The 14590-nt window shown below is 35.8% G+C and overlaps 1 protein-coding gene across 1 annotated transcript; it reads left to right on the top strand.

Moving 5' to 3' along the window:
- Nucleotides 1-564: 564 nt before the first annotated feature.
- LOC121973336 (WEB family protein At3g51220-like) lies at nt 565-1572 on the top strand. The gene is made up of 2 exons (XM_042524829.1): nt 565-884; nt 990-1572. Exons 1-2 carry the CDS (start codon nt 735-737, stop codon nt 1428-1430), a joined length of 591 nt encoding a protein of 196 aa, XP_042380763.1. The 5' UTR covers nt 565-734; the 3' UTR covers nt 1431-1572.
- The last annotated feature ends 13018 nt before the right edge of the window (nt 1573-14590 follow it).

The raw sequence follows: 14590 nt of genomic DNA, 5'->3' as shown, positions 1-14590 counted from the left end.
ATGATTTGGACTTCACAATTTCTGGTGAACACAGAAGCAAATGACAACACCCATGGGGGTGAAGAAGTCAGATATGAGGAGGATCAGTGATACATGACTTTGCCGATGAAACGTTGAACGACGAGAATGAGTAGACGACTAAGTTCGGGAGGGGTTTGGGATTGTGTTTTTGAAAATAAGAGAAAACAAGGAGCAGACGATGTCAAGAGGGGAGGAGTTAGGGTTCAGAATTAGGTTTTAGCAAAAGCGGGAGTTCACGAAATTAAAGTGAGTCGGGATGCATTTTCTTACTTTAGATGAGTACCTGACGTGGATGGCGACGTGGACGAGCAGGCGACATGGACAAAGGGTAAAATGGGTATCCCATATATTATTTGGTTATTTTAAAAATTATTATATGTGAAATGGATATTTTATAAACTTAATTAAGCGGTTGAGTAAAACTCCTATTTGAAATAATTGTATACTAGAAATTAAATCTTTTATCTTTAATATTTCTTTCGCCAAATTAATTGGCACACACAAGCACAGTTGATCCATCTCTTTCTCTCCCCACCATAACCATTCCATGTGAGAGAATAACAGTGAAGTGGACGCGAAGTAATCGACCTCATCCTTAACCAAATCTTCCACTACACCATACTTGTCGTCTCCCACAACATCTTCCTACTCTACTCATATAAATTAAATCCCCCCATTACTACATCGATTGTGGCAATTTAATTCGCAGCATTATGGGGAGCAATGGAGGTGAGCATCAAAGAGGTGTTGGAGCTATGGCGGAGATCGATACGAGTGCCCCATTTGCGTCGGTGAAGGAAGCCATCATGCTCTTTGGAGAAAAGGTTTTGGTCGGTGAGATCTATGCAAACCGTCTTAATCAGGTTTTCTTTGATTCATTACCTTTTTTTTTTTGATCTTTTCTTTATAGTGTGTTTAATTATTAATGCCTGCGTGTATACATTATATATCAACGAAAATCCCAACAGTTTCACGCCAGTACAGCAAGCAAGAACGATCACGAACGCACGCGTCTGACCTCAGTAATAGCGGAATTAGAAGAGGCAAAGCATAAATTAGATAAGGCTAATGAAGAGCGTTCCCAATTGAAGTGTTACCTCTCCTCGCTTCACGCAGAACTCGAGAACACAAAATTAGAGCTTGCGCAACTTAAAGCTGAAGATGATCATGAGAAGAGGATCAAAGACATCGAGGTGGAGATCGAGGTGGAGAACGTCAACAATCACTCGGTGGAGTTTCAGAAGAGGAGGTGCGTTACATTTGCCGATCCGCCGGTGGTTCTAGAGGAACAAGTGTTGCTGGAGAGGCAAAGCTCGGTGATGAAGAAGAAGAACAAGAAGAAGAAGCAGCAGCTGTTGCCTTTAATTGCTGGACTCTTTGCAAAGAAGAAGGAACAACAATATGATTAACGAAGTGGGGGGAATATGTGTTAAAAACTCGCTTCTTGATAGATTTATTCGTTATATAATGGCTTAGATCATGCTGTTCGAGATAAAGGAATCTTGTTCTCTGTTTTCTCAATAACAAATTGGACTCAATCTATTTGTCTGACTTCAGATCTTCTCTTTGGTTACTGCATGCACTAATAAAAGCGTTTCAAATTTGACAAATGTTCTTGCACTGTATTCCCTTAAATTATTCTACTCTACTATCTTGATTATTTGGGTTGAAGATAACCAGGGAGATAAAAAAAAAGTGATATATAAAAATACTGAAGTTACGCATATAATTTTGTAAGTTTTTTTTACCTTCCTTATATATTTCATTCATGTAATAGAATTCTAAATGATAGAAAATTAATTTGTTGCCCATCATTTAAAAAAATTGTTGGTGAATTAGTATATAGGATCGTTTCTTACTAGTATTAACCATACATAAGTTTTCCTTGTATTTAGTCAATTAAAGTTAATTCCATAGGCTCCTATATTCAGGCCTTTTATATTTTAATTTTTATGTGATTTAAAAAGCAAACTCTACTAACTTGTAGAAGATTGGTTTTCGTATGCAGTCAGTCGAATAGAGACATCGAAAATTATTTTATAAGTAGACCATCATAAATTGATTTCTTAGATAAATATGAAGTTAATCTCAAAAAATATTTGAGTGATGAAAGGTTGACCCTTAATTTCCCAAGAAAGGCATTAGTTTGAACATGAGCAAGGTCCATGGGCATGATGAATGCACGAATACACTGGTGCAATCATACATCTAAGAATTTAATTTTAATGTTTGGGCATAGTTAATGTTAGGGAGATATTGTGATCTCTCGCATCAAATTAAATGTGCAAGTGCAAGATTGTTTAACATATATTATAGATGCGATACTCGAAGTCCAAGTACATTGAGAACTAGATTGTGGAAGTTCAAATAAGTCGGAGTCTAAATATCTATGAGTGGAGACTAAGTAGGTCAAGAATCATATATTTGGTGGATTGAAGTCCTAGTAAATAAAGGAGGATATGTTAGACAAAAGAATGGAATCCTAAAAGCAAAGCCTTTAGGTATAGAAGACCTGGTATATGGAGCCACGACAAGATTACTGAAAGATATTACTTTATCATTCTTAAGATCAGTATATTTGGTTTTCCTTGTTCTCATTCTGTAAGTTCTTTTACTTGTACTAAATACTTACTGAGTATAAGAAAAGTGTGTAAGAGGTTTCGTATCGAGAAGGGAAAAAGATAATAGTTTAATTTGCAAGGGATGATCCACCAAAAGATTACAAGTCCAAAAGTAGGGACCATCTGAACCATGTTAAAAGCTCTTATTTAGTTTGCTTTATTGCTTTCTCTTCGTTTGTTTTTTTCTCTTCATATTCCCTCGCACTAACTTGGAATGTAGAATCAAACAAGAAATAAATGATTGGCTATTCAACATCCTCTAGCCTCTCTATGATATAACTAGTTGTCCCCGAGGTTATGATATAGTGGTAGAATATTCAGGTCATCACCTAGTACCCGTGGTTCGATCCCCAGCTATAGCGAATTTGTAAGAATTTTTTCTCCAAATAGAGTACGCAACCAAAAGATATTAGGCTTCTGAACTGTCCGCTGCAGGCGCTTCCCATTTGGGGTACACAACCAAATCGATTACCCTTATGGCCGATGAAAAATTTTTATAGGACCGAATCGATTACCCTTAGAGCTAGCTGAGTTTATTAATTTTTTTTAATGATATAATCAGTTGTATAAAGCCTCACCACTCCCAACAACCAAAAAGAGTAGATTTTACAAGTCAACCACATTGCTATGGTTTGCCAAAGTAGTCATTTTGTTGGTTGATTATATGAACAATAATGGCCCACTAGCTCATGATTTCTATTGGTCGATAAAAATAGTGAAACATGTTTTGTTGGCCTAAGTATGTGTTGAGACTTTCAGATCGCAAAAATCGCTTTTTGTGTTGCGGAAATCTCGAAGTTCCATGCCACCGGATCCGTGCGAAGATTAAAATTTTCGTGTACATGTTTTCTAATCCTAGATCTACACTAGATGTAAATGGTAGAGAAGTTATACCTTTGATGCGAAGCCCTTCGCTTATCCCGCTCATCCAAAATTTGCCGGATCTCAAGGGTGTCAAGTGAACACCCCTCTATATGTATCCACATGAGCAAAAAATAGAGAAGAAACCTTAGAGTGTGCTAGCACTCTTGAAGGTTTCGGCCAAGGTGGAGGAGAGGGAGAGAAGAAGATGAAAGGAGGAAGAAGAAGGAGTGAATGAACACACAAAACATTCAACACCACTAAAGTGGCCGACCACTTCAAGAGGGGTTTTTAAACTCCATGGAATACCAAGAGTCACAACTCTTGATTTCTCTCATGAGGTGGCACACACATGTACTATCCTTGATGATGTGGAACATCATCATTGGCCCACTCTATGCCAACTCACAAATGAGGTGGCATTGGTCAAGTCAAACTTGACCTTTCATCTTCCCTTCTCAAGTCAAGTCAAACTTGACCTCTTCTCTCTCATGGTTGATCAAATCTAATCATTTGATTCAAACCAATTTAATTTAATGAATCTATATCCATTGAATTAAATTGACTCAATGAATCCAAATCTAATTAGACTCATTTAACACATGAACAAAATTGAGTCCAACTCAATTAGTTTAATTAGGATTACTCTTAATCCAATTTGGTTCATCACATGAACCTAATCCTCTTGGTTCATCATATGAACCTAATCTCCATCTAATTTCCCTTTGTGTGTGACCCTATAGGTTCTTGTAACGTTGGCAATGCTCCTAAACCCATTTAAAAACATAAGTAATGAGCGATATCTAGCAACACATCACTACTGCCCAAGTTATAAGAATGTTGAGATCCAACATCACCTTGTGACTACTAATTGTGACTCTTCACAATATATGACAATGTCTTTCTATCCTTGACATCTAGATTGATCAATTTGAAGCATAGACGGTGTCATCCTTTGATCAATCTAAATCTTGAACTCCAAGTAGACTCACTATAATCAAATGAGCTCAATATCTTATATTGACTCATTTGGGCATGACCATGCACTTAGTGGTCTCACTCTATCAAAAATAACCATGTCACTCCCGTTATATAGGAGGGATAGATCCCATCTACATCACTCACATCCCTCCGCATAATTTGTTACATACCCAGTAATTGCCTTTATAGTCCATCCAGTTACGGGTGACGTTTGATGAAGCCAAAGTATGCAACTTCTTATGTAGGGAACCATGGTGACTTCAGGTCCAAGGACTAATAGTCATACTAATAACCACATGAGAAAGTATATGACACTCATATAACGATCCATGATACTTTCTCATGGCGGGTCATTCAGTATACATTCTCTAATGTATACCCATGTATTAACTTGATATCTCTATATCCATGACTTGTGAGATCAAGTCATCGAATTGACCTACATGCTAGTCTCGTCGCATTAACATTGTCCCTGAATGTTAATACTTGACTAGGAATGATTAAGAGTAGTGTTCTCTATATCATCTCACTATCGATTCAACCAATCGGTTGATATAGATAAGAACCTTTTACTTAAGGACGCTATTATACTTAGTTATTTGACACCAATACAAGTAAGTATAATAACCAAAATAAATGCCTTTATATACATAGGAATATGATACAATGAGTCCATACAACAATCATCATATGATTGACTCTAGGGCTCTAACTGACAGTATGGGTGATGGCCATCAATTAGTAGTTTCATTTTCAGAAATTTTTTAGAGGTGGAGAAATCCGTCTTATAGTTTAAGTATAAACAAAGATATTAAGAATAAAGTGCATGTACTTAAATAATTATAAACAACTTGATGACAACTAGTCTGGAAGCTCCCGAGTTTCACGTACTCCTCTTGGCGCTCCCTTGGTCGCATTAGCAGAGCTTCAAGATCTTTTCCGAGGGCAGAGACGAAGAGTAGAAGTGTGGAATTGTTGATCTAAATGCTTTGATCGAGGGTACCATTATAAAGTCTTTTCAGGCACCTGGACGAGCCTCGAGCCCCTGGATGCTGCCCTTATCTAATCTGATTCAGCCGCGCTTTATTCAACTCAACCATATCTTGTTCTGGGTGTCAAGACCCTTTCTGGCCATTTGGACTAGTCTGAGTACCCGTGTAAGTATCTCAAGTTAGTTTTGATATGATCAATCGAGTTAAATTAGACCATATGTATTTCATGTCTTATATCTAAGTGTGCAGAGACTTTAGATTACAAGAAGTCAATCAGAAAATGCAACGAGCTAGAATGATGGCACAGGAAGAAAGTCGACGAGCTCAATGCATTTGAGAGACAAGGAGTTTTAGAAGACTACACTGGTGGAGCGAGAAGGATGTGTGCGGTGCATCTGAGGGACAAGAAGCCTGCTTGAGTAGAAGGTCATAGTTGAGTTTGTGTGAGCTCAACTTCGGACGATCGGAGCATCACCCATGTGTGTAGAGTCTGAAAATGGTCAATTCAGAAGTTGACTTGAAGACTCGAGGTGCCTCAGTTGATTGGAGGCGCTTCAGATGCACAACAGATAAGCTGTTGCAAATTGGGCTTGAGGGGCCTCCAATGGACTAGAGACACCTTAGATGAATAGTAGCCGAGACACATATAGATGATCAAAGGTGTCTCTAATGCCGTAGAACCGTTAAGGAGCTATTGCGATGCGGATGAGATTCTATCTCATTGGAGGTGCCTTGGATGTCATTAGATTTGCCTCCAATGCTATGTCAACAATGATAACTTTTGCATAGAGGGTTATAAATAATACTCTAGAGCTAGAAGTTCAATAACACACCTTGTATTCATTTCTACACTTCATTTCTAAACTTCAAACTACTGTAAGGGGCTTTTCCGCTTCTGACATTGTCGAAGGAGTTTGCTAGTGCTTCCACTTGTCTTAGCTTAACAACCATTTAGGTTATAACCAAGTAATCCTCTGCCTCTTACTTTATACTTTTATTATTTATTTTTAATTAATAAAGTGTGTTCTTCCTAAGTAAGTAGCAAGATAAGTGTAATTTCAAATTGTAGGCTATTCACCTCACTCTAGTCAGTCCACCCAATCTAACAAGTGGTATTAGAGCCCAATTGTAACGACCCAATTTTCCTCATTAGGAGTTCTAAAAATTTTTAAAAATATTTAGAAATATTCTAGAGATTTTTAGAAATTTTTAGAGTATTTTTATGTAATTTTTGGAGGTCGTTTGGTATTTTTACTAAACGAAGGAAGTTTCGACAAAAAAATGTCCAAGCCGAGAATTGAACCCACGACCTTTGACTCGGTCGAAACCCAGTTGACCAGGTGGGCAAATGGATTTTTCTGTTTAGAAAAGGTAGTGAATTTATTTAAGATAGTTAACAGAATATTGGATTATAAAAGGGATAAGTTGATCTTGGATTTGTCTGTTTAGAAAAGGTAGCGAATTTATTTAAGATAGTTAACAGAATATTATAAAAGGGATAAGTTGATGTTGGATTTGTCTGTTTAGAAAAGATAGCGAATTTATTTAAGATAGTTAGCAGAATATTGGATTATAAAAGGGATAAGTTGATGTTAGATTTGTTTGTTTAGAAAAGGTAGCGAATTTATTTAAGGAGTTAACAGAAATATTAAGTTATAAAAAGGGATAAGTTGATGCTCTGTTTTCCCGTGACTTAAACCATTCTCTCCTTCTCTTCTGCGTATGGGCAGAAAACGAAAGGGAGTTAGGGTATCATCTCCGGCGGTCGGCTAAGGTCCTAGAAGCCCTTTTTGTTCGGTTGTGAGTCCATGAATCAAGGTAAGTGCTTCTCACCTACAGTAGGAGTAGTTTCGGACCTTTGTTCTTCTTGAATTCGAAGCATAAGAAGCGCTTATAGTGCAGATTTTTAATTAAGCCTATAGTGCAGATTTTAATTAAGCTTATAATGCAGATTTTTATGTAGAGCTTATATTACAGATTTTAATTAAGCGCTTATAGTGCAGATTTTTAATTAAGCTTATAGTGCAGATTTTAATTAAGCTTATAATGCAGATTTTTATGTAGAGCTTATATTGTAGATTTTAATTAAGCTTATAGTGCAGATTTTTAATTAAGCCTATAGTGCAGATTTTAATTAAACTTATAATGCAGATTTTTATGTAAGCTCATAGTGCATATTTTAATTAAGCTTATAGTGCAGATTTTAATTAAGCTTATAGTGCAGATTTTTAATTAAGCTTATAGTGCAGATTTTAATTAAGTTTATAGGTGCAGATTTTAATTAAGCCTATAGTGTAGATTTCAATCAAACTTATAGTGCAGATTTTTATGTAAGCTTATAGTGCAGATTTTAATTAAGCTTGTAGTGCAGATTTCTTAGAGCTTAAAATGCAGATTTCTTTAGAGCTTGTAGTGCAGATTTCTTAAGAGCTTATGGTGCAGATTTCTTTAAAGTTTATAGTGCAGAATTTTGGTGGAACTTATAATGCAATTTTTAAAGAAAAAGATTATAGTGCAGTTTGGTTAACTATTATAGTGCAGAATTTATGTTTGCATAGTATGCAGAAATAGTGTAGCATAGAATGCAGAATCTTGATTAGAATAGTATGCAGAATTTTGATTAGCATAGTATGCAGATTTTTGTTTATGCATTTCAAAGTTAGAATTTGTTTAAACATTTCAGTTTTTAAAGAAGCATTCTTTTATTAGAAGTATTAACAAGTATAAGAAAGATAAAGAAAAGAAAGAAAAAGGCTAAGGCATTAAGTAGATCCCAAAGTCAAGACTTTAGGGATTTTGGCACACAAGGTGCTCGTTAAAATGCCGAGACATTATATATTAGAAGTATTAAAAGATAACAAGTATTTTACTTTTATCAGTGTCACTGTACTGGACTCTCAGTTGTCCTTGGGTAGGGCTCCCATAGTCGTCCCTAGGTTTAGATAACCTAGTATGCAGGACTCTCAATTGTCCTTGGGCTGGGCTCCCATAGTCGTCCCTAGGTTTAGATAACCTAGTAAACCCTACTAGATTCGGGACCAGCTATCTCGGGTCTAGTTAGGGATGCGCGCATAGCAAGTACAGTTGCCGGACCCAAGAAGAAAGTTGATTATTATTTTGAAGTATTAAAGTATAAGTTTTCAAACAAAAGAAATAAGCTTCACATAAGTTTAAAATTCAGCAAGTTTAGCTTTCTTATATACTGACATGTTGTTTAGATTTGCTTACATGTTTAGTATTTCAGTATGCTATGTTTCGTTTGCTATTAGATGAGCATTTAGTTTCTAGATTTCTTTTAGCTTACATGCATACTCGAATTTTGTGAGTTAGATAGCGCTTACTAAGCAATTTTGCTTATAGATGCATTTCCTCTTACTGCAGATAAAGGAAAGGAAAAGCTATAGTAAAGGAAGGCGACAAGGAGGTGCGGATGGATGTGTGATGCCTAGACTATAGAAGCCTTGGGATTTAGCATAAGAATTTATTAACAAAGAGTTGAGTAGAATGTATTAGATGAGTCATTTAGTCTTCCGCTGCTAGTTAATTGTATGTTTTGAGTTCTCCGAGAGTTTTAGGAATTTCTATCAACATGTGAACAAGGATAGTTAAGTAAAGTTAGTAGTCCAGTAGCCCTCCACCCTCACAGACCAGTAGTGAGGAGGGTGGGGCGTTACACCAATCATTTTAGAATGACTAACTGCTAACTGAATCAACAAGAAGATGGTCAGATCAAACATTCATCCACCGAAATTCGAGGGGGAGTTCATGCTTTGGAAGCACCATCTGGAGGTATTTTTTAAAACATATTTTGATATATTTCTAATAATCAAATATGATTTTGAAGCACCTAGGGATGAGAATAGAGAAGAAAAGGAAGAGTATCAATGGAACAAAAAGCAGTAGGCTGATTTTGTGGCCAACGAAAAGTAGAGTTCCATCTGCTAAGCATACTTTCACTCCTAGAAGTCAACTAGATTGGCGCCTATGACCCTGAAGAACTTTGGGAAAAGTTCCTGGAGTTTCATGAAGGAACATCAGAGACCAAACTAGCAAGACAGGACATCCTTCAAAATCAATTAACAAACCTCTCGATGGAAAAGGGAAACAAGGTAGCTCAACTACAAGTAAAGATCAAAGGGATGATCACTTGATTGACCAACCTTGGAGAAACAATTTCAAATCGGGATTCTCTCTGATATATATTCAACGCTTTTCCAAGAACCCAAGAATGGATATTAATAGTGATGTCTACTACATCTTAAAACACTTAGAGGCAAGTGCTTTAGAAGAGTTATTTTTCTACTTTCGAATTACATGTGTCCAGATGAGCAGGCTCAAGAAATGAAGAGAAGTCAAGTCCGAATTTAGTACTAAAAGATATGAAGACCAAACCAGATTCAGAGTCATCTCTCAATAAAAATGAAGAAGCATACATGGTAAGAAAGTTCAATAAATTATTTAAAACTAACAACTTTGATAAGAAACAGGCAACGAAACTACTTTAGAAGAAGAGAATAGTAAGGTGCTATAACTGCATTGAAGATGGGCATATCAAGAATAATTGCTCCAGATTGAAGAAGAAAGAAAAAGAAAAGGAGAAAGGGATAAGATCCAAACAAAAGAACCTAAAAGTAACATGAATTTAAGTCTGAGAAAGAAGAATACACCGAACTAGCACTAATGGTTAGTCACCAAAAATTAAACGACGAAGACACCTTAGCAGAGAGTATCGATAAAGGGGGAGCGCCCACCTATGAGTCCAACACTGTGAGTGAGGTACGACTCTTACCTTCTGACCAATTATATATGCAATAAAAATGCTAAGTAGATCATTATGTAAATTATGAACCAAGTATGTGAATCTAAAAAAAATTAACATTGACTTGGGAAATAAAATAGAAAATGCACGCTTAAAGAAAGATTTTGATAAACTTAAGGTTGAAAATGAAAAATTAGTTGAACAAATAGAAAAATTAAAATCAAAAAAAGATTTTACATGTTCAATCTCATATGTCTTAGAAAATAATTTTAGATATTATGGAGGACTTAATTAGAATATTAGAAATCATAGGGTGAAATTATAAAAATATCAAAATGATATTCCGCCAAAATACTTAATAAATTCAATGGGTAGAAATTTATTTTGGATTCCTAAATCTATTTTAGCCTATTAGATTTTTTTTAATTGCTAGAAATTTAGTATGTACGTGGAAATAATTTTTTGCAAGCATTCTGTCTAATTTTAATTCATTTTTTAAAAAATTGTGATAGACAAAAATGTTATCTGTTAGCAAAAATATTTTTAGAATTTTTTGATCAATATAAAATTCTTTTTTATAAATTCTTTACCAAAATATTTACTTGATATTAATTTTTTTTTAAAATTGAATTTTTTAAAAATCAATTTTTTATGTAGATAAACATTACATTTTGAATGCTAAAAAAAAGTTAGCAAGTTATTTTAACATTGAAATCTATTTTTAAGTATCTAATTTCAAAAATTTCTGATTCTATAAATGAAATTATTTTTTCACTGTAAGAAAAATCATTTTCTTGTGAAATTTTTTCTTATGATCAGATTGTTTATGTTTTACATTGACAATAAGTTTCAAAATATTTTGAAGGTTAAAAATAGTTTTATTTTTTTTGGAAATTATAGTTTTAAATCCTAGAAATTCATATATTTTAAAAATAATTCTTTGAAAAATATATAAACTTGCTTACTATATGTACAACTCCTAAGAAATTTGTTCAGATTTTTTTTATTTTCTCTCATTTTATATACTCCATTTTTGATGTGATCAAAGGAGGAGAAATTATGAGAGAAGAGATTGGTTGTAACATTTTGCTTGGACTTAATTGCAAAATTTATTCTTTTAAAATTATTTTTGGTTTGTTTACCCTAATCTTAAGTTGGGTTTATGCACATCAAAAATGGAGAGATTGTAAGTACCTTGGGTTAGTTTTGATGTGATCAACCGAGTTAATTTAGGTCCTATGTATTTAATGTCGTATGTTTGAGGGTGCAGAGACTTAGGATCATAAGAAGTCGAGCAGAAGATGCAGCGTACAAGAAATATGACACAGGAAGAGAGTTAACATGCTCGGTGCATTTCAAGGATGAGGTGCTGCAGAGGAGTACATTGGTGGAGAGAGAAGTATGTCTGTAGCGCATTCGAGGGACGAGAAGCCAGGAGGAAGTCTGCTCGAGAAGAAAGTCAGAGTTAGGTTCATGTGAACTTAACTCTGGATGACTGGAACATCATCCGAGTGAGCGGAGTCTAAAAATTGTTAATTCAGAAGTCAACTTAAAGACTCGAGGTGCCTCAGAGACGCCTCAGATGCACAACATATAAGCTATCACAAATGAGTCTTTAGGCGCTTCAAATTGACTGGAGATGTCTCAGATGAATAGTAGCTGAAGTGCCTCCAGATGATCGAAAGTGTCTCTAATGCCCGATGTCCATACATTATATATGTTATTTTTTATTATTTAATGCACATCTTTTTGTATTCATTGCCTATGATCTATACTTTTGCACCCTTTTTTTTTTATCATATTTTAACATAATTACTATTTTACGCCCAGAGATCTGCTAGGTGTTTGTTTTCACTTTCAGGAGTAGTTTGGAGTAGAAAAGGATATTAAAAATGCAAAATAAGATCAATTGAGAAGACCATGATCCAACCTTGTCTACATTGAGGAGAGCAAAAAAAAGTAAGGATTGGAGTGCCTAAGTCATTTCAGAGGTAAATTGGGCCTGACCATGCCTTGAAACATGGCTAAAAGAGGAAATGAAGGAAGAGGTTGTGCCTTGAAACACGACCAAGGAGAGGACCAGTGAAGAAATGGTTCTAGCCTTGCCTCAGAGCATGGCCAGGAGTTTCCCATGCCTTTCTCCAGAGCCAATTTAGTCTTGGACCTACCTTGAGGCACGATCATGTACCTAAAGAGCAGTTTTGAAGAAATGGCCCTGCCAAATGGCACGATCCAGAGGCAGAAAAGCAGAGTAGCCTTGCTTTAGTCGTGTTAAATGGCATGACCTTGCTTTGGGGACAGAGCCAAGTTGGTTTTGGCTGTGCCTTATGGCATCGCCAAGAAGCCGGACTCAAAAATGGTCGTGCCAAATGGTACGACCAGGCTACTTATGCCTGAGTCAAGTTGGCTTTGGCCATGCCAAATGGCATAGCCAGATGCCCAAGCAACATTTAGGCTATGTCTTTAGACACGGCCACCCCGTGTCTTTAGATACGACCACCTCATGCCTCACCTCTTTAAAAAGGGCACTTCATCTCCTAGCTAGGGAGGGGCGAGGTGGGAGGCGAGAAGGGACCATCTAGGTCATATCCTTGCACTCAGAGGCATCATCTGGGCGATCCAAGGCTATCTTGCTGCTCCATCCTCATTAGCACTCCAAGATCTTCGTTCGAGGGCTTCACTCGACATCAAGGATAAGTTTTTCCTCCCTTCCTCAAGGGTTATAGAAATTCTTATATATTTAAGCTCTTTTATTATAGATCTTCAACTTATGGAGTAGATTTCTATTGTTCTAGGATGCAGGGAGAAATTATAATGTGTGAAATGTTGTAAACTCTATTGAATTATCAATTTCCTTGTTTGATGAAATGCTAGCAAGTAGGCTTACCCTTTTGAGCATGAATTTATCTATCTAGATTGTATTTCTGTATGCATAGATCTTATCTCTATGTTATATATATTACTGTGTGTCTATAATTGGGGTTGGGCATGAACCTAAATTGTCATTGATCAGATGCATAAATTATTGTCTCTTTTGAGTGTACATTCCGATATAGCTCTACATGACCTTAGGATAATTGTTTAACATTGAGTATCTAAGGTAACTATCATTCTATATGCAATGTAACCTCCTAAGGGAGAATAATTTTATGTATAAAGAAGTCTATCACTTGACTTAATGGGCTTCCCCTAATTATATGCTACGTAAGTGACCTACGTAAGCTAGAGACGTACACCCGGGGGAGACCTTATGACAGGAGGTACTCTACTGAAAATCCGAACTCTCTAAGTTACTTCTTCACTTGATGGCATACTTGGTTACTGGCAGGAGAAGTACTCTGATATACCGTCGTGGGGTGGAATTTGGTAGTAGTTTAGACTGTCCTACAAACATACAAGTGGAGAACTAGAAAAGGGTGAATTCATAGCACAATATCCACCATTACAATAAAACTCTCGACCTAGAACATTTTCTGAACTAAGGGCTTCCCCAAATATCTTTCTTTACTTTTATTTTTGCATCTTAGTTAAAAATCCAAAACAACTTTATCGATTGTTGTCTAGCTAAATTCAAAGTGCAAAACCAATTAGCATTTAATCCTCAGTCCTCGTGGGATCGACTAATAAATTTTATTACTTAACGATAACCGTGCGCTTGCGATAACACATCAAATTTTTAGCGCCGTTGCCGGGGATTGAGTATTGAATGTAATTATTTTACAGTATAATTTATCTAGATAATTCTATATTTCTTTAATTATTTAATTCTTTATTCCTTACTCTTCATCTTTTCATTTCTGCATTATAATTCTGTAATTTGCTTTCTTAAAAATTTAAAAACTACAAATTCTAGTTTGTCTCTTGCTTATATATGCGAAGAACTATTGCTTATCTTTTGCCAATTGATCCTAAGATCGACCGGACATATCATCGAAGACTTAATTTACTGATGAACTAGCAAGATCAAGAACAAAGAATCATGCATGGCGAATAAACCTTTGAAAGATTATGCTAAGTTGTATGCAAGAGGGCCAAGGTTCAATATTTCTAGATCCACAGTTGAAGCCAATCACTTTGAATTAAAGCTAGCTTTTATTTCCATGGTTTAGCAACATCAACACGGCAGAGGTCTGATGGAGGATCCAAATCATTATCTTGATAACTTCAATGAATTATGTAGCACAATGTATATTAATGGAGTTCCTCCGAAAGCCATCAGATTATTATTATTCAGGTTTTCTTTGAGGGATAGAGCAAAAACCTGGCTTAATTCTTTGTCTTCGAACAATATTACTTCTTGGGCCTAATGTGAGCAAGTCTTCCTGGACAAATTCTTCCCACCAAGTAAGACAACA

This window comes from Zingiber officinale, chromosome 4A (assembly GCF_018446385.1).
Source record: "Zingiber officinale cultivar Zhangliang chromosome 4A, Zo_v1.1, whole genome shotgun sequence".
Classification (NCBI taxonomy): domain Eukaryota; kingdom Viridiplantae; phylum Streptophyta; class Magnoliopsida; order Zingiberales; family Zingiberaceae; genus Zingiber; species Zingiber officinale.
This window is presented reverse-complemented; position numbering and strand designations above follow the sequence as displayed.

Excerpts from the sequence above, each read along its gene's own strand:
- LOC121973336 (XM_042524829.1), top strand. The coding sequence starts at position 735 with ATGGGGAGCAATGGAGGTGAGCATCAAAGAGGTGTTGGAGCTATGGCG. Across the intron at positions 885-989 it reads ATGCAAACCGTCTTAATCAG|TTTCACGCCAGTACAGCAAG; the intron begins GTTTTCTTTGAT and ends AAATCCCAACAG.